The following is an 18,324-nucleotide window of genomic DNA, read 5'->3' as shown; positions in this document are numbered from 1 at the left end:
ATGGCACGCCGTCAGTGATCGGAACTACTCGAAGCGAAACAGCGAACGGATCACCTGAAGCGAAGCGGAACAAGCGAATTGAGAATTTTAGTGTTTGGGAAGTGTTTTGTGTTCTAAGTGCTAATAAAGTGTTAGTTTACACTTCGGTGGAATTTTATTTATCCCGAACCCCAGCGCGTAACATTATTATAATCGGAACGAAGTTCCTTATCGCGCGTTGTGAAAGGGAGCTACACGGAAAAAATTCTTACGAAAAGTTGTCACGACACTTTAGATCCGTCATTCTGACCAATCAACATGTAGGCGCTTATCGCGTGACATTGCTCGTATCCGATTGGTCCGCGTAATGAGTACAGATTCTCGAGATAGCGTTTCAACAATAGTAATTTAGTTCATAGTATTGTCTTTTTCTTCTTCATAATGCCGTAATTTATTATTATATCTTTAAAAAAAAATTACAATTCCTTCACTAATTAATCGAAAGGAACTTCGTTCCATCCGGGTGTCCCTTGACACCTCTGAAGTTTTTATTTTTTTTATTGCCCTTGTAGGCAGACGAGCGCACGGCCCACCTGATGGTGAGTGGCTACCGTCGCCCATGAACTTCAGCAATGCCAGAGACAGAGCCAAGCCGCTGCCTACCGCTTAATACTGTCCACAAGCCTCGTTTGAAGAAGGACATGTCATATGATACTTGACAATAAACTCTTCACTTCCGAATATTCCTTGCTGCTTTTCTTAGTTGTTGGAATTCATTGAGCGTTTGTGAGGTTCGCTCTCACATCTCACATCACCACACAAACTTAGGCCGCAGCATAAAAATTAAACACCAATCATCAAAAATGTCTTTATTTAACGTAAATTCGTTCGTTAATCGCATCTAAAATTACAAATATTCAACATTATTACGAATGTTTCAATTAAAATTCTTCATTTTCGAACGGGTGATGCTTGTGCCCGAGGGAACTGGAAAATAAAAAAAAATGAACTTGTATTGAAACGACTTGAGTCACGTAACGAAAAAGCATTACGGAAACGTTATCCGATTGAGCATATATAAAAATGTTTATGTCGTATGGCTATACTTGAGACCTTAGAACTTATATCTCGAGGTGGTTGGCGCATTTACGTCGTAGATGTCTATGGGCTCCGGTAACCATTTAACACCAGGCGGGCTGCGAGTTCGTCCACCCATCTAAGCATATAAAAGTCTATAGTCTTTCTATTTTTAGTCTATTATTAGTCTATAGTCGTCTAAGCTATAAAAAAAAAATGGCTATTAAAATTTATAAGCGTTTAACTGATATTTTTAGGGGTAAAAGGAATCGACATTTCAAAAATGATGTAAAATTTTTTTAGAGGAAATGTTATGATAATGAAGTGATGAAGTTATACCCTTTTTATGAAAATTGCGCGGACGGAAGAGCATGAAATATCACAAACTTATAGAGAATATAGAGAAGGAAGACACAAGACTAAATTTTTTTTTTAATTTTACTTAAAATTAAAAATTTAATTAAATATATAAATAAAATAAAATAAAAATAATAAATTAAATTTTACTTAAAATCTTGTACACTGGTGGTAGGACCTCTTGTGAGTCCGCACGGGTAGGTACCACCACCCCGCCTATTTCTGCCGTGAAGCAGTAATGCGTTTCGGTTTGAAGGGTGGGGTAGCCGCTGTAACTATACTGAGACTTTAGAACTTATATCTCAAGGTGGGTGGCGCATTTACATTGTAGATGTCTATGGGCTCCAGTAACCACTTAACACCAGGTGGGCTGTAATTTTTTTTATTGCTTAGATGGATGGACGAGCTCACAGCCCACCTGATGTTAAGTGGTTACTGGAGCCCATAGACATCTACAACGTAAATGCGCCACCCACCTTGAGATATAAGTTCTAAGGTCTCAGTATAGTCACAACGGCTACCCCGCCCTTCGAACCGAAACGCATTACTGCTTCACGGCAGAAATAGGCGGGGTGGTGGTACCTACCCGTGCGGACTCACAAGAGGTCCTACCACCAGTAATTACGCGAATTATAATTATGCGGGTTTGATTTTTATTACACGATGTTATTCCTTCACCGTGGAAGTCAATCGTGAACATTTGTCAAGTACGTATTTCATTAGAAAAATTGGTACCCGCCTGCGGGATTCGAACACCGGTGCATCGCTACATACGAATGCACCGGACGTCTTATCCTTTAGGCCGCGACGACATCAAAATATCTTAAAGTGGATAAGTAACCTCCAGTAACCACTAACACTAGGTGGGCTGTGAGTTCGTCCACCCATATAAGCTATAAAAAAAATGGCCATTAAAATTTATAACCGTTTACCTGATATTATCAAGGTTAAAATTCAACAAACGAGGAAGATTATTTTTTTGAGGAAATGCTAATATGAAGTTGTGAAGTTATGGTGAAACAAAAACTTTGTATCCCTTTTTACGAAAATTGCGCGGACGGAGGAGTATGAAAATTCCCACACTTATACAGAATATAGAGAAGGAGTGCTGATAGCTAATATTATTTTAAAAATTACGCTTAAAAAATACATTAAATAAATAAGTATAAAAAACATTAAACACGCTACGCTGTATTTGACAGGACACATATAAATCGAAAGATCGGTACTTATTGGCCAATTCATACTGGCACACTAATTTTAATTTAACATAAAAAAACGTAAAACACAGTCTTAAATTGACATAACGATGTGATGAATATTTTTTTTTTTGGAAAAATTAAAGTGTTTGTTGTTAAACTAAATATCCACTAGATTTCGCCGTACCATCCCACATATCTCTTTGTTTATTGTCAAGCTTTTGTTAATTGTTTAAAGTCTGTGATCAAATTGAAAATAGGTTAATATTAATATCTTTAATATTATTTGTCTATAGTTGTAGTATTGACGAAATCTGTGATTACAGAAGTATAATAAATAGTCTTTGACTATAGAATCATAATAATATTCAAACTTATAGTTTCAATTAATTATAGTCGAATCTCGACTATTGGGAGACCACTAGTTATTATTATTGCGCCTACCCGCGCGCACTAATCAAACCCCACTTACGCTGTCATGGGCACCAGCCGACCGCCGCAGTCGAACGAGTCGATGAGGGCGACGTCCTCCCGGGAGAGCTTGAAGTCGAGCACGTCAAAGTTGCTCGCGATCCGACTCCTCGTCACGGACTTCGGGATCACGATGTTCCCGCTGTCGATCTGGTATCTGTATTAAAAAAAAAATATTGACCTGAGTTATGTCGGCGTAACCTACAGGACCTCCATAAACAACGTCACATGAACCATCCATTGTTTTAGGAAACCATAAGCTCCATTACTAACACACCATTGTTTAGCTTAAGAGTATATATAAGCATTATTTGTAACAATAAAGTCAGTCTAGAACCATCCTCCGTGTCGTTCACATGCTTTTTAAAAACCCTCTCGCCCCTGCCCGCTCCCTGACTTGTGAGAACGTCTTATAATTCGATGGAGCCGGCTGCACGCACGAAAAAAAAGGGTGCGTGTACTTAGGTACGCGCGTAAGTAGTTATACTTTATTTTTATTAAATTTGTTTCTTTTTTTAATATTAAATAATTAATAACAAATATTTAACGTTCATAATTTAATAATATTAAGTATGAATTATATTAAATAATAATTTTGTCATTTATATTACTAAAAAATGAATGCTAATAACACTTTTTACGAGTGTAACACACACAATTTACAAGTGTACATGCGCGAAAGTTCACCCGCGGCTATATTCAGACTCGCCAAGTTACGTCGGTTGTATGGTAATGAGCGATTTAGTGAGCAACTTCATTCTGTTAGTTTTGTGTCACGGTGCGCGCGCATCGTATAATTGTCCCTCTCATCAATTTTTCATAACGCGCCTAAAGAAGTATAACTTCAAAAAACATGACTCGTGCGGCGTTACCTCGCTCTGAGGCGTTCCACGATCACGTGGCCAAACTGGCAATAAATTTCTCCAATTATTTGACGACAACAAAGACGCGATCATGGAACGCCCTAGTCAATTCGAGTCTAATTTGAACATTGAAAATGTCATGAGAGAAATTGAGGCGTCACGATCAATTCAATAGTGATTTCCATTTACCTCTTTCTCAATATCCATACAAAATATCTATCAAACAAATAAAATTAAAATTTTGCTTTTGAAAAATGAAACCATTCCATCAGTATTTTCTTATGACGTTGTCACGTTCAACTATCGTCAGTAAACTGAATTTTTTATTTATTTATTGCATAGATGGGTGGACGAGCTCACAGCCCCCCTGGTGTTAAATGGTTACCGGAGCCCATAGACGCCATCATCATTCTCCTGCCCTTCTCCCAGTCACCTGGGGTCGGCGCAACATGTTTTTTCCTTCCCTACTCCTCTATCATATACCATTTCTTCGCTCACTCCCCTCTTACACATATCGCCTTTCACGCAATCCATCCATTTCTTCTTAAGTCTACTTCTCCTTCTAAAGCCTTCCACATTCATAGTTCGATCTCTTTTATCAACCTCATTTTCATTTCGTCTCATCATATGTCCATGCCATCTCAAAGGCGCTCTCAACTTCTATGTCACAGGTGCCACTTTTAGACTTCCTCTAACATATTCGGAGCCCATGGACATCAACAACGTAAATGCCGCCGCCCACCTTGAGACGTGAGTTCTAAAGTCTCAGTATAGTTACAACGAAAAGAAGAAGAGAACAGAGAAGTCAAGGTTCATTATTAATGCGTGTCGACTGATGGATTCTTCTATTGGCACCTCTTCATCTCTTACCTGATGAGGACCTGGGCGACAGTCTTCCCGAGTCTGTCAGCGATGGCCTTCAGTTTGGGGTCCTCCATGAGCTGGGGGTCGTCGGGCTTGGCCCAGGGTCTGTCCGGCGAGCCGAGGGGAGAGTACGCTGTGATCTTCACGCCGCGAGCCTCACAGAACTCCTTGAGGCGTTTCTGGTTGAGGTAAGGATGACATTCCACCTGGAAATTCATATACGGATAAATCGTCTTCGATATTTTGTTCCTAGATTGTGTGACGCGGCGCGGATATCCTAAGGCAATGTTAATGCTGGTAGGAAGAATTCATGAGGTCTCGACCTCAAGCCTCAAAGTGGCGTCCGAGTAATGGTCTACGTCAGCTCCAGTAACCACTTTAACTCAAATGAGCCGTATGCTCGTCAATTTACGCAAAATAATACAAACAAAAGTACCAGTGTACTATGAAACATAAGGAGGTGTATGTATAACTTAGGATAGCTTTGTTCAGAAGTAAAACCATCCTTCATATATCTGCTAGGCACCAATCATGAGTTCGAATTGTATTTATTTTTTGAAGTGAAAACTTCTTTAGAATCGTTGTGATTTCAAACCGGATGCAACGGAAAAAACGACAGGTAAGAGACACAAATACAAAAATGTGTAGGATGAAGCCAGCAAAGAATGAGACAGAAATATACATACTATTTAATACAGCGCCATCTGTGAGATTTTTTAATACTAACGTGTTTATGAAAGCTCTTGTAGTGAATTTTAATTTAGGATTATACGTGAAATTAAAATATCAATTCACAGAGGGCGCTACCTTACTAATGACAAAATTTTACATATACTTAAGACGTTTAGGATAATTGTATTTTAATTTTGGAAGGTTTCACTTCTACCACGTGTGAATTGCAGACATTTTGTTTTTTTATTTCCTACCTAAGCTGATAGCCTTGAGAGGCTATTTCAGGTTCACCCTAACGTGTGTAGGTGAGCTCATGGGGCTCAAACCGGAAGTGTTGCTAACACTGGCCCTAGCTAGAGCCGTGCTTCGCAGAATCTACCACCGGATCGGAAACGCGACCCACTGAGAACATCCGGCGAGAAACTCAATGGGCTGTGTCTGAGGGTTAATTCGCTCGCCGAGCCCTTCGCCGCAAGCGACGGGTTCGACGAGGACGGTGACCGGGTCCTTGTGGTACCTAAAAGCACCGTTAATGGATCGGAAGGATCCGTAATAGGGTCACTTATATAACTGAAAATTCGACCTCATGTCTCAAGGTGGGTCTCGGAATTCATGTAGTAATTTCGCTGTAGCAAATTTCGTTGTAATTTTGATTTAAGGATGAAAAATTAAGAAAACAACTACTAATACTACAGACCGCAAAAGAAGTTTCACTTCTGTCACATACCAAGTTGCATACGTACCATTTATTTATTTTTTAAAATGAGCTCTAGCTCATTTAGTTTTAAATGATCACTACAGCTATAGGTGTTACGTGAATAGCGTCCTGAAACTATGCAGCCACTTAACACCAGATAGGCCATGAACTTGAACATGAAATAATAGAAACAAAAGTACCAGGATACTATGACATGTAAGGAAGTGTAACATAGGAACTTGAAACGAACCTCTTTGTACAAAAGACAGGTTTAATGAATTTTGGGTTGATTTTTCTGATGGCCCATCTGGTTTTAAGTGGTTAGCAAATGCACATACGCCACAACGTAGATGCCGTCACCGACTTATCACAGGATAGACCTTCAACTCATTCAAAAGTACCAGGGTACTATGACATGTAAGGAAGTCTATATATAACTTGAACGAACCTCTTGGTACAAGATAGGTTTAATGAATTTTGGGTTGATTTTTCTGATAGCCCATCTGGTTTTAAGTGGTTACCAAATGCAAATACGTAACAACGTGGATGCCGTCACCGACTTATCACAGGATAGACTTTCAACTCATTCAAAAGTACCAGAGTACTATGACATGTAAGGAAGTCTATATAGAAACTTGAACGAACCTCTTGGTACAAGATAGGTTTAATGAATTTTGGGTTGATTTTTCTGATAGCCCATCTGGTTTTAAGTGGTTACCAAATGCAAATACGTAACAACGTGGATGCCGTTATCGACTTAACACCGGATAGACCTTCTAACTCATCAACTTATGTAAAACAGTAAAATCAAAAGTACCAGGATCCTAGGACATGTAAAGAAGTGTATGATATATTATTAGCTTAAACGAAATTCTTTGTACAAAAGACAGGTTAAAGAATTTTGGGTTGATTTTTCTGATGGCCCATCTGGTTTTAAGTGGTTACCAAATGCACATACGCCACAACGTAGATGCCGTCACCGACTTATCACCGGATAGACCTTCAACTCATCGTCACCGACTTATCACCGGATAGACCTTCAACTCATTCAAAAGTACCAGGGTACTATGACATGCGAGGAAGTTTAATATAGGAACTAGAACGAACCTCTTTGTACAAGATAGGTTTAATGAATTTTGAGTTGATTTTGCTGATGGCCCACCTGATTTTAAGTGGTTACCAAACGCACATACGTCATAACGTAGATGCCGTCACCGACTTAACATCGGCTAGGCCTTCACCTCATCAACTTACGTAAAACAGTAAAATCAAAAGTACCAGGGTGCTATGAGTTACAAAGAAGTGTATTGACATTAACCAAGTGCCGCAGCGGTCTACCTGATTGACGACCGGCTTGACAGTCGCGTGCTGCAGCAACCTCTCCAGCTGCTTCGAGTTGAAGTTGGAGACTCCGATGCTCTTGACCAGACCCTCTTTGACGAGCGGCTCCATAGCCTTCCAGGTGTCCACGTAATCGACGTCCGAGAACTGGATTTTACCTGATTGGTCGGTCGGGAAGAGAGAGCCGTCTTCCTGCGGAGATTATTATGTGTCATTTGTCACTAATCTATCCCAAAACCCTAAAGTGTCAGACACTAAAACACTAATTATTTCCATGCAATTTTGTATTGTTTTTGACCGGAACGCACGCCACCGAAATAGGCAATTTTTTAATGATTAGATTGATTTGATCTCACCGCTCACTTAGTGTCAAGTGCTCACCGAAGCTCACAAAACCAAGTCTCCATCACTTTTAAAACTGCTAAAAACTTAAAACTGTGCGAACTTAGAACTCATGTCTCAAGCTGAGTGGCGGAATTTGCGTTGTAGATGTCTATGGGCTCCGGTAACCACTTAACACCAGTGAGCTCGTCCACCCATCTAAGCAATAGAAAAGAGCTGTGTGATGGCTTTCCTTTCATGAAATTGGCTACTGGTACCATTGTGGGCTCACAAAGCATGGATAGTGATCCTCGTCTTCTCATTCACCACTCCCTCACCTTGTAGGCCTGGGGCCAGTGTATCAGGTACAGATCCAAGTACTGAACGTTCAGATTGTCCAGGGTCTCCTGCAGGGCACCGCGCACCAAGTCCGGGCGATGAAACGTGTTCCACAGTTTCGAAGTTATGAACAGATCTTCCCTGAATCGAATAAGAACTTACATGAGCACTCGCGAACTATTATTATTAGATTTTTGAAGTGAAAACTTCTTTAGAATCGTTGTGATTTCAAACCGGATGCAACGGAAAAACGACAGGTAAGAGACACAAATACAAAAATGTGTAGGATGAATGAGACAGAAATATACATGCTATTTAATACAGCGCCATCTGTGAGATTTTTTAATACTAACGTGTGTATGAAAGATCTTGTAGTGAATTTTAATTTAGGATTATACGTGAAATTAAAATATCAATTCACAGAGGGCGCTACCTTACAATTATTTACTAATGACAAAATTTGTATTTTAATTTTGGAAGGTTTCACTTCTACCACGTGTGAATTGCACACATTTTGTTTTTTTATAGAGTAGTTTATATTATTTTAGTTTTAGTAGTTTAGTTTATTATTTTATAGATTAGATTAGTTTATTGATTAAAATTATACAGGCAGCGGCAGAATAGCAGCGATAGTTTCACCTATCACATAGCTGAGCCGCGGCCTTTTTATCTCCACTGTCAGTGTAATTAATGTATTTTAATATTGTTTAGATATAATTTTTTTTTAGGTGGTAGGACCTCTTGTGAGTCCGCACGGGTCCGCACCCTGCCTATTTCTACCGTGAAGCAGTAATGCGTTTCGGTTTGAAGGGTGGGACAGCCGTTGTAACTATACCGAGACTTTAGAACTTATAACTCAAGGTGGGTGGCGCATTTACGTTGTAGATGTCTATGGGCTCCAGTTACCACTTAACACCAGGTGGGCTGTGAGCTCGTCCACCCATATAAGCAATAAAAAAAAAATAACAGTGGAAGTCTGTGGCTGATGATGATGATGATGATGATGAAGGCTTCGATTGAATAAACAGTACCTCGTTACGACTCCTTCCTTAATTTTGCTGGTTATAGCTTCTCCGACTTCCTTCTCGTTTCCGTAAACATAGGCACAGTCGATGTGTCGGTAGCCAATGTCAATGGCATCCTTGACTGCCTGCGTCACCTCGCCTGGCTTCGACTGGAACGCAAGGCATTAGCAGAATGAAAACACCTTTGCCATAATTTATTGATTTATTTACTAGCTGACCCGGCAGACTTCGTAGTGCCTCAATCGATAAATAAAAGACCTAAACTTTTGTATAAAATAAACTTAAAACAAACAAAAGGAATCCGTCCGATACACATCAAAGAATTTTTTTTTGTTTAATTCCGAACATTTTCATATTTGAGTCGTCTATTATCAAAGGTGGCAATCTGTGCATTTGGACAAAAAAAAATTATTGATATGTCAATACAGATTGATTTGAATATAATCGTCTCCTTCAAAGAATACGGTTCAAAACCTGCATTAAATAAAGGTTAATAGTTAACCTGTTATTTATCTAAGATGTCGTTCCGAAGAGTTTTGTGACTGCCAATGGAATACAAAGTCAATAATTCGTTTTTCTGATTTACCAATCATTGTCCAAAAGTCAGATTGCCGGCTTTGATAATAGTCGACTCATTTGTCTAACTTTTAAACCTTCTCTGGACTTCCACGAATAATTCAAGACCAAAATTAGTCAAATCGGTCCAGCCGTTCTCGAGTTTTAGCGAGACTAACGAACAGTAATTCATTTATATATATATATATATAGATAGAAAATAGATTTATTACGCTTCATGTAAAATTTACATTGGCGGACTTGATGCCTAAGGCATTCTCGACCAGTCAACCAAAGGTAGTGCAGAGTAGATAATGTTAGGTGCAATGAAATTTATATTAAGTTACAAAAAGTATACACATACATACATACATACATACATATAATAGTCTATACAGTATTAAAAGACACAATTATTGCCATTAATGTTTCAATGAAACGACAAAGCGACACTAAAAGTGAGACAAACATACTATCGCAACCTTTAGAATTTAAGCGGATCAATCCAAAGTTCTTGGATTTGTTTGGAAATGGGGCCAAAAACGTAATTTAAGAATTGAAATTTTTCAGTTTTAATTTTAACTAGAGGTCCCGCAGTAGTCGAAATTCGACTATAATTAAGTGGAATTGTAAGTTTGTACACTATTATGATTGTATTTTATACCTCTATAATCACAAATTTCGCCAAGACTACACTATAAAAAATATTAACAAAGACAAACAATATTTAATCTATTCTCAATTTGACAACAGACGTCAAGAACAAAAGTTTGACAATAAATCGTATGCATGCGTGTGTGCGTCAAATACATTGTATGTAGTGTGTGTAATGTTTTCTTTATTGATTTAATGTATAGTATCTTTTATGCATTATTTTAAAAAAATATTAGCATTGTGCATTTCTTCTCTATACTCTATATAAGTGTGGAAAATTTCATACTCCTCCGTACGCGCAATTTTCGTAAAAAGGGATACAAAGTTTTTGCTTCTCATATTAATATATGGATATTTTAAGCCTCAAAGTGTCTAATTTAAACTTTAAGGTGCATGATTTAAAAGACACGGAAATTGATTTGAAAACTTTTCTAGACATTAATTCATAAGTCGTTCAAACGTTATTGAAGATTTGCAAAATTTTGCAATTGAATGATTTTAATACTTTAAGCCTTAAAGCTTAAGGTGCATGATTCAAAAGACACGCAAAATGTATTTGTTACTTTTCTAGACCAAAAGAGACTGTTTACTTTTTTCTTATTATAGAAATTAATTTATAAACCCTTAAAAATATAAAACCATTTTCTTAATTTTTTTGAGTTATGCCACTTCAATTCTAAAGGTGCGATATATGTTTAAATTTGCCTGCGAAAGATTGATAACAACAAACAAATCCTTTGTCTTATTTATTGCCTTTATGTAAATTTTAAGTAATTTATTTGATTTATTTTTGTTCACTATTAACGTATTAACTCATGTATCGTAATAATGTTGGAAATTTGTTTAGTATTTTTTTTTACCTACGGTAGGTACTTAAAGGTAGGCAGCGTATTAACTCTGCCCCTAACATTGCTGAAGTCCATGGGCGACGGTAACCGCTCACCATCAGGTGGGCCGTATGCTCGTCTGTCTACAAGAGCTATAAAAAAAACCTTGAAATTACTATAGGCGCGTATTTTACTGTTAGTTTCCCATTCACAGGTCACCGTCCTTATCAAACTCGCCGACTACAACGAAGAGTTTGAGGCGCTGGCTAGCTTATAGACACAGCCCACTGAGTTTCTCGCCGGATCTTCTCAGTGGGTCGCGTTTCCGATCCGGTGGTAGATTCTGCGAAGCACTGCTCTTGCTACGGTTCGTGTTAGCGACGTCGTCAGGTTTGAGCCCCGTGAGCTCACCTATTCGTTCTGTGAATTTAGTTAACCCCTCAAGATTACTAGAATAAGCAGGAAAAAAATAAAAACTCAATATATTGTCCTCTCTCTCTGGCATGATGTTCAAAGCGATCGCGAAACGCCAAGCAACTCAACATTAATCAACTGTATTTATTTATAAGACAATAAAAAAATATATGGTAATGCGTGTTTATACAATAATTGATAAATTTTAATTTGAGGTCAGTGACTATAGATAATTTTAAGTGATTTTTTTTTTAAATATATTTCCGGCTGAGTTGTTGTAGACCAGTGGTGGGCAAACGTTTTTAACGGCGGGCCACAAAGTTTAAGGAATTCTAGACGAGGGCTAGAATTATAGAAAAAATGCATTTTGTATGTATTAAACCTTTTTAATAAACAAAATACCTTTTACTTTTACGCCTTATTAGGCGTAAAAGTAAAAGGTTAGGTGTGTGACGTGAGGCGTGTAATAGATAGTTGAAAAGAATCGTCATGAACTTATTAAGATGAAGTTATTTGTTAAGGAAATTTATTAATATATTCCTCTTAATACTGTATAGTTTTATATGTATGTATGTATTTGTGTATGTATGTATGTATGTATATGTGATTGTGTATATATGTATGTATATACTTTTATTTTTTTGTGTTTGTAAATTAATATAAATTTCATTGCACCTACCACTATTCACTCTGCACTTCCTTTGGTTGACTGGTAGAGAATGCCTTAGGCATTAAGTCCGCCAATGTAAATTTTACATGAAGTGTAATAAATAAATAAATAAATAAACAAAGAATGCTTTTTTATTCCAATAAATAAACTAATACCTGTGACAGACTGCCGAGATAATTATAATGATGGCAAGTTAATTATGAGATAATGAAAGCTCAAAACACACCTGACGAGTTGGAGCTATCATTAAAAATTCGAAAATTTTCAATTATAATTATAAACGTCAGATTTTATTTTACGCGCCAAAATGCTGACTAGAACATTTAGGAGGGATGGAGTCTCGGCGGGCCGGATTAAATAATTCCGCGGGTCCTACTTTGCCCACCACTGTTGTAGACAATGCTGTGAGCCTCCACGAGTCAATATTCTCTGTGTCGGCAAAGCGGTATTGTGCTCTGACCCTCAGACACAGCCCACTGAGTTTCTCGCCGGATCTTATCAGTGGGTCGCGTTTCCGATCCGGTGGTAGATTCTGCAAAGCACGGCTCTTGCTAGGGTTCGTGTTAGCAGCGTCGTCAGGTTTCAGCCCCGTGAGCTCACCTACTAGTTAAGGTTACGCTGATATAGCCTCTCAAGGCTATCAGCCACTACAGCTAATAAAATAAGGTACTTCAACTTCATGTGTATGTAACCATTTAACATCAGATGAGCTCACCGTTTCATACAAGATTACTCTATTATGGGTTGCTAGAAAAAAAAAAAAATCAACAGTCTTTTGCATTTATATCAATCTGCATTCTGTTTATTCTTGATTTGAGAATGTCTCGGATGAGACAACTGTAACTATACTGATACCTTAGAACTCATATCTCAAGGTAGTGGTATTTACGTTGTAAATGTCTATGGGCTCTGGTAACCACTTAACATCAGGTGAGCCGTGAGCTCGTCCACCCATCTGTGAAATAAAAAAATAAAAAATCTTGATTGATTGTTTCTTTAAATTAAATATTCTAAATTTTGTGATTTTCAAGGAAAGTGTATCTTCAATAAATTTCCAAAAAACAATTTTTAATCTCAAACCTATTACAGATAATATCACAGATCAGTTTTTATTGTGTGAATGGCAAAAAAATTTAGAGGTAATGGACAAAGAGACGATCTTCCACCAAATGGGTGAAGTAATTGCTCGGTTAACCAACGGTCCACATGCTATTGTTTGGAATTTGTAGGCTTGCAAATTTATGCAAACTTATCTTGGAAATGACATTAGTAAGATTGAGGTGTATATCAGATATCTTCTGTTCTACGATAACTTCCATATCAATTTGATGGGCAATAAACTTAAATCTTATTTAACTAAAATGGCTCTTATCTATAGTCATATTTGGTTTGTTTGTGTTATCAGTTACTACATGAAATAGATAGTAAAATTTGTAAGATAGGTTTGTGCTGTCAACTTTGAAATCTCTATATGTCAATGAGCTTATTAAATATCAAAATAAATCCATAGGATGAAACCAGCTCAGTGGCATGTCAAATCTTTTATATGAAGTCGTGCCCTAAACGATAAGACGTCCGGTGCATTTGTGTTGAGCGATGCACCGGTGTTCGAATCCCGCAGGCGGGTACCAATTTTTCTAATGAAATACGTACTTAACAAATATTCACGATTGATTTCTATGGTGAAGGAACAACATTGTTCTACTAATGTAGGCGGCTGCTCACCTGTGCCCCTGACATTGTTGATGTCAATGACAGTAACTACTTACCATCAGGTGGATCATAAGCTCGTTTGTCAAGGCAAACACTTTTTTTTTTATGAAAACCAGGCATAGGTTTATGTCTACCACTCAAATTAAGAAGATAACGCTTTTAGGAGACTTTATGTAGCCTCCTTCTTCATCACCTAATTAACATCGTTCAATTATTCAGAGCTCATTATTAATTGGTCATTGCTTTCACAAGAAAGACTAGTGTGTATAATATAAGAGATGGAAAAAATGTTATAATAGTCGTCTCTATGATTTGTACCACTGTGTTATTGCTCCGAAGTGTGTTTTAATCACCGAACCGCATGTCTAAGGTGCATATTTTCAGTCTTTATTCGTGTAATTATAAAAACCGCTACATACATACCGCTTTCATTATTTTCCCAACATTACGACATACCTATTGACTTTTTTATATAAACTTTGAAAAGAATGCTTATAGGGTTAGTGACGTCGACGATAAAAGCTTAACATCGAGTGGGCCGTAAGCCGTTTTGCCTTCGTTGGGCAAAAGGTAAATAAATAAATAATTTACCTTCCAGGTTCCCAATCCTAATATCGGACATTTCAATTCGTTGTTGAATTCAACAAAAGGCACACTTGACATTTTCACAGTTTAAATTAGTTTAGTATTTCTAAAACTTAGATAACCGGCTACAAAAAAGATTCAATTGAAATTTTAATTTAAAAAACACAGAGTACCCACACACACAACAGAAAATGTTTTAATGTTGCCTGGCGTTATTAGAAAAAAGCCATACATTTGACGTAGAAATCTAACTTGTTAGTCGCTTGTTATATAATAACTGAAACATACTGTGGAAGAACGCATTGGTTCCAGTTGATAGAGTTTAGGCGATACTTAAACAGTCATTCAAATCAAATTCACAGTTAAATAGTCATCTTATCTATTGCAACTGTGAGCTCTTGTTCAAATCATAAGCTGCACAGTGTTAAAACTGCTGGATCTACGAACTTTCAAATCGATCGAAACTATCGTCTTCAACCACAAATCAATCTTCAGCTTAGATTCAGTAATACATCTAAGTTTGTGAAGTTTTATTTATTCTATCGCATTAGAAATATTTGAGATATAGATAATACTTTAAGAATTAATAAGTTAAAAATTATGGTAATAGTTAACTATTACCATAATTTTACTGATTTTGAAGAAAAAACGACCATTTAAAACAAATACATAAAAACGTTGATGCCATACATTTAAATAAAATAAAATGAATGAAAGTAATTAAATTCGGTTGCACCCAAAGAAATAAGATATCTAAAAAATAAAATAGATCACAATATAAAATATTAAAATTTAAAATACATTATAAAATTAAATTCGGAAATAAATGGATTTTTTTTTTAAACAGCACAAGTTTTTCTAATAAATATTCAAATTATACTAAATATTAATATATTATCCAAATAAGCAACGCCTTTTCAACAAATTCAGAAGAATCAAGGAACAAAATCGAGAAGTGATCAAAGTGGAAAAAGATTTAACATGGCAATACTCGTGTTATGTCAAACTGACAAAAAGAATTATAGATACGAACGTAGCGGTATCAACTTAGCTATCAACTAATCTTGATTTGTCAACATCTGATTGGCTAACGCAAGGCCAACAAAAGTGTAATGGAAACAGCCGCATAATACCTATTATTTATTAACGCTATTTTATTAAGTCGATACGTATGTACCTATGTTTGTTTGTACGTAACGGCATCTTTAAGCGTTGTTTTCACGGACTTCAAAGCGTTCGATTAACATAAAAGTTTGATCACGCATCAAGGACCGATGATGAAACAATCATTTTATAATTTTTCTCTAATATACCAACTAGTATCAGCGGGATAAAATTTATTGAACCGAATTGTTAGTTCAGTTGGCTATTTAAGCTTGTTTTTTTTAAGTTTTTGAAATATATTTATTTTTATTGACTAATTAGCGCAAAGGATAGACGGCACAAACGCGTGATAAGTCTCCCAAGCAGTAGGCGAACCACATCAAGCCTGTAGTGGGAGATTCTTTAAATGAGTGGAGCAGAGTAGCTTCGAGCAACTGGAGATGGTGGGGAAGAAGGGATCTTAAAATTCATCAAATCTGCCCCATTCAATAGTAAATTACATTAAAACAATTAATCATAACCATTCCGCCAAGAGCGCAACAACTAAGAATAAAGACGCTGTGGCTACGTAGAATAGCACCGCGCAATAATGTAGAGTGTATTAAAAATTAAGCTTGCAAAAAATATAATTAACGTGACTTTGTCAGCCTCTTGTCATTTGTCCCGCATGGGTAGGTACCACCGCCCTGCCTATTTTTGCCGTGAAACATTAATGCATTCCGGCTTAAAGATTGGGGCAGCCGTTACACTGTGAAACTGGAACCTAATACTCGTGTCTTAAAGTGTGTGGGAGAATTTACGTTGTTAACGTTTATGATCTACGATAATCACTTAACACCAGATAGACCATGCGCTCGTCTACCAATCTAGGTAATAAAATAAATAAATACTTTCTCTCACTTGAAACCAAAGCCAAAGTTGTAGCACCGACACGTGCGAGCTAGTAATTTGCCCTAATCTTAAATTTTGCGGGTCGGACAAGCCACTCATCCCGTCGGATATTTAGTGCCAGTGCACTACCACTATTAATTATTACACATATCTAGCATAATCTTTAAATGTTAATGAATAACACCTCAGGCATCTGTGACCAAAACTGTAATGTATTCTTTCGTCGGAAACAATTTAATTATAATAAAAAGGCGTGATTAAACCGGAAAAGTAATTTTAAAACTCTAAAACTCCAGAAAAGCGAAGAAAATACTTGCCATCCCACTACCATGCTATCCCATCATAGTGGAAGTCATTTGTGAACACATTTTTTTTTTATAACAACTAAGAGGCAAACGAGCAAGACGGGACATCTAGATACATCCTGAAAATATTGAAGCCTGCCAGATTTGCTCACCGAAATAGTAACATACCTAACTCTTTAAAGGAAATATATTTTCTACTTGAACTATTACATATATGATTTTATATTTCACAACTAAATAATACTCTATCAGCAACATGATCATAGTTGGTTCCTCTTGGCAGAGTACTTATATAGAGTATTTTTTATTATAGCCTTGAGCTCTGTTCACCATAATTCACGAACTGAGTCTTGGCTAATTATAATAATAATGCTATATTCGGTTAATTTAAAATATATACATATATATCTTACCTTCCACGTTCCTAATCCAAATACGGGAATAGTTTCTCCATTGTTGAACGTCACTACAGGAATTTTAGGCGCCATTTTACTAATTATTTTCGCGGCCGCCTGGGAGCTTCGGAGATCGTGAATGACCAAAAAAACACAGAAACGAGATAACGTTCATATCAAAAACTTTCAAGTATAGGATTTATTGATTAAAATATTTTATTGCTTGTACTTTTGACATCCGTTATCAAAGTTTACGTTTGGACGTCAATCAAGTATTAATGAAATTTTTTTTGTAAATTATTCGCCGCTCTAGTTCGTGTTTTAAAAATTTTGTTAGCGTCAATCAAGTAAACAATCTCTAATGTATCTAACCCATACAGATTTTTAACGTAATAATTTGAATTCAAATCATCCGCATTGAAATTTTATGGCGGTTTTAAAATCGGTAAGATATCCCATTACTACATTGATAGCACAAACTCACGCGTTCCATATTTAGTCCATATCTAATTTTCTGATGCTCACAAATACGTAAATTGTTTTAATGTAATTTGCGTGACTATATAGATACAGAGTTCTTAATCTATCTAGATGTGCTAGGATCGTTTTGTTATCTGTTTTTTTTGTTACTTATTCGCTGATAGCTTAAGCTATATCAGCTTTTCGCGGACGGATAGGTGAGCTCACGGGCTCAACCTGAGAGAAATTGCTTCTTTTTTTTCCCTACCTATGCTGATAGCCTTGAGAGGCTATTCAGTTTCACTCTAACAAGTAGGTGAGCTCACGGGGCTCAAATCAGAAATGTTGCTAACACTGGCCCTAGCAAGAGCTGTGCTTCGAAAAATCTACCACCGGATCGGAAACGCGACCCACTGAGAAGATCCAGCGAGAAACTCAGTGGGCTGTGTCTGTGGGTTAATTCGCTCGTCGAGCCCTTCGTCGCCATAGACCGGTTTGGCGAGGACGGTGACCGGTGCTTGTGGTACCTAAAAACACCGTTAATGGA

At 37.0% G+C, this 18,324-nt stretch overlaps 1 protein-coding gene across 3 annotated transcripts; it reads right to left on the bottom strand.

Annotated features, from left to right (window-relative positions):
- Positions 1–833: 833 nt before the first annotated feature.
- LOC101736565 (aldo-keto reductase family 1 member B1) lies at positions 834–17,638 on the bottom strand. Of its 3 annotated transcripts, XM_062675921.1 has the most exons (8): positions 15,245–15,634; positions 14,630–14,900; positions 9,212–9,354; positions 8,180–8,321; positions 7,518–7,712; positions 4,817–5,016; positions 3,085–3,240; positions 834–966 (listed from the first exon to the last, which is right to left on the bottom strand). In XM_062675921.1, the coding sequence occupies exons 2-8, from the start codon at positions 14,699–14,701 to the stop codon at positions 921–923; spliced, it is 954 nt and encodes a 317-aa protein (XP_062531905.1). In that variant the 5' UTR covers positions 14,702–14,900; positions 15,245–15,634; the 3' UTR covers positions 834–920. The 3 variants fall into 3 exon arrangements, with proteins under 3 accessions (XP_062531905.1, XP_004925118.1, XP_004925119.1); XM_004925061.3 differs by lacking the exons at positions 14,630–14,900; positions 15,245–15,634 and adding an exon at positions 17,337–17,638; XM_004925062.3 differs by lacking the exon at positions 15,245–15,634 and having other exon boundaries at positions 14,630–14,902.
- Positions 17,639–18,324: the final 686 nt, after the last annotated feature.

This window comes from Bombyx mori, chromosome 24, assembly GCF_030269925.1.
Source record: "Bombyx mori chromosome 24, ASM3026992v2".
NCBI lineage: Eukaryota > Metazoa > Arthropoda > Insecta > Lepidoptera > Bombycidae > Bombyx > Bombyx mori.
This window is presented reverse-complemented; position numbering and strand designations above follow the sequence as displayed.

Coding starts and splice junctions, on each gene's coding strand:
- LOC101736565 (XM_004925061.3), bottom strand. CDS start 17,411: ATGGCGCCTAAAATTCCTGTAGTGACGTTCAACAATGGAGAAACTATT. Junction 9,355..17,336: donor TTGGATTAGGAACGTGGAAG/GTAAGATATATA, acceptor CTTGCGTTCCAG/TCGAAGCCAGGCGAGGTGAC. Junction 967..3,084: donor CGGCTGGTGCCCATGACAGC/GTAAGTGGGGTT, acceptor TTTATTTTCCAG/TTCCCTCGGGCACAAGCATC.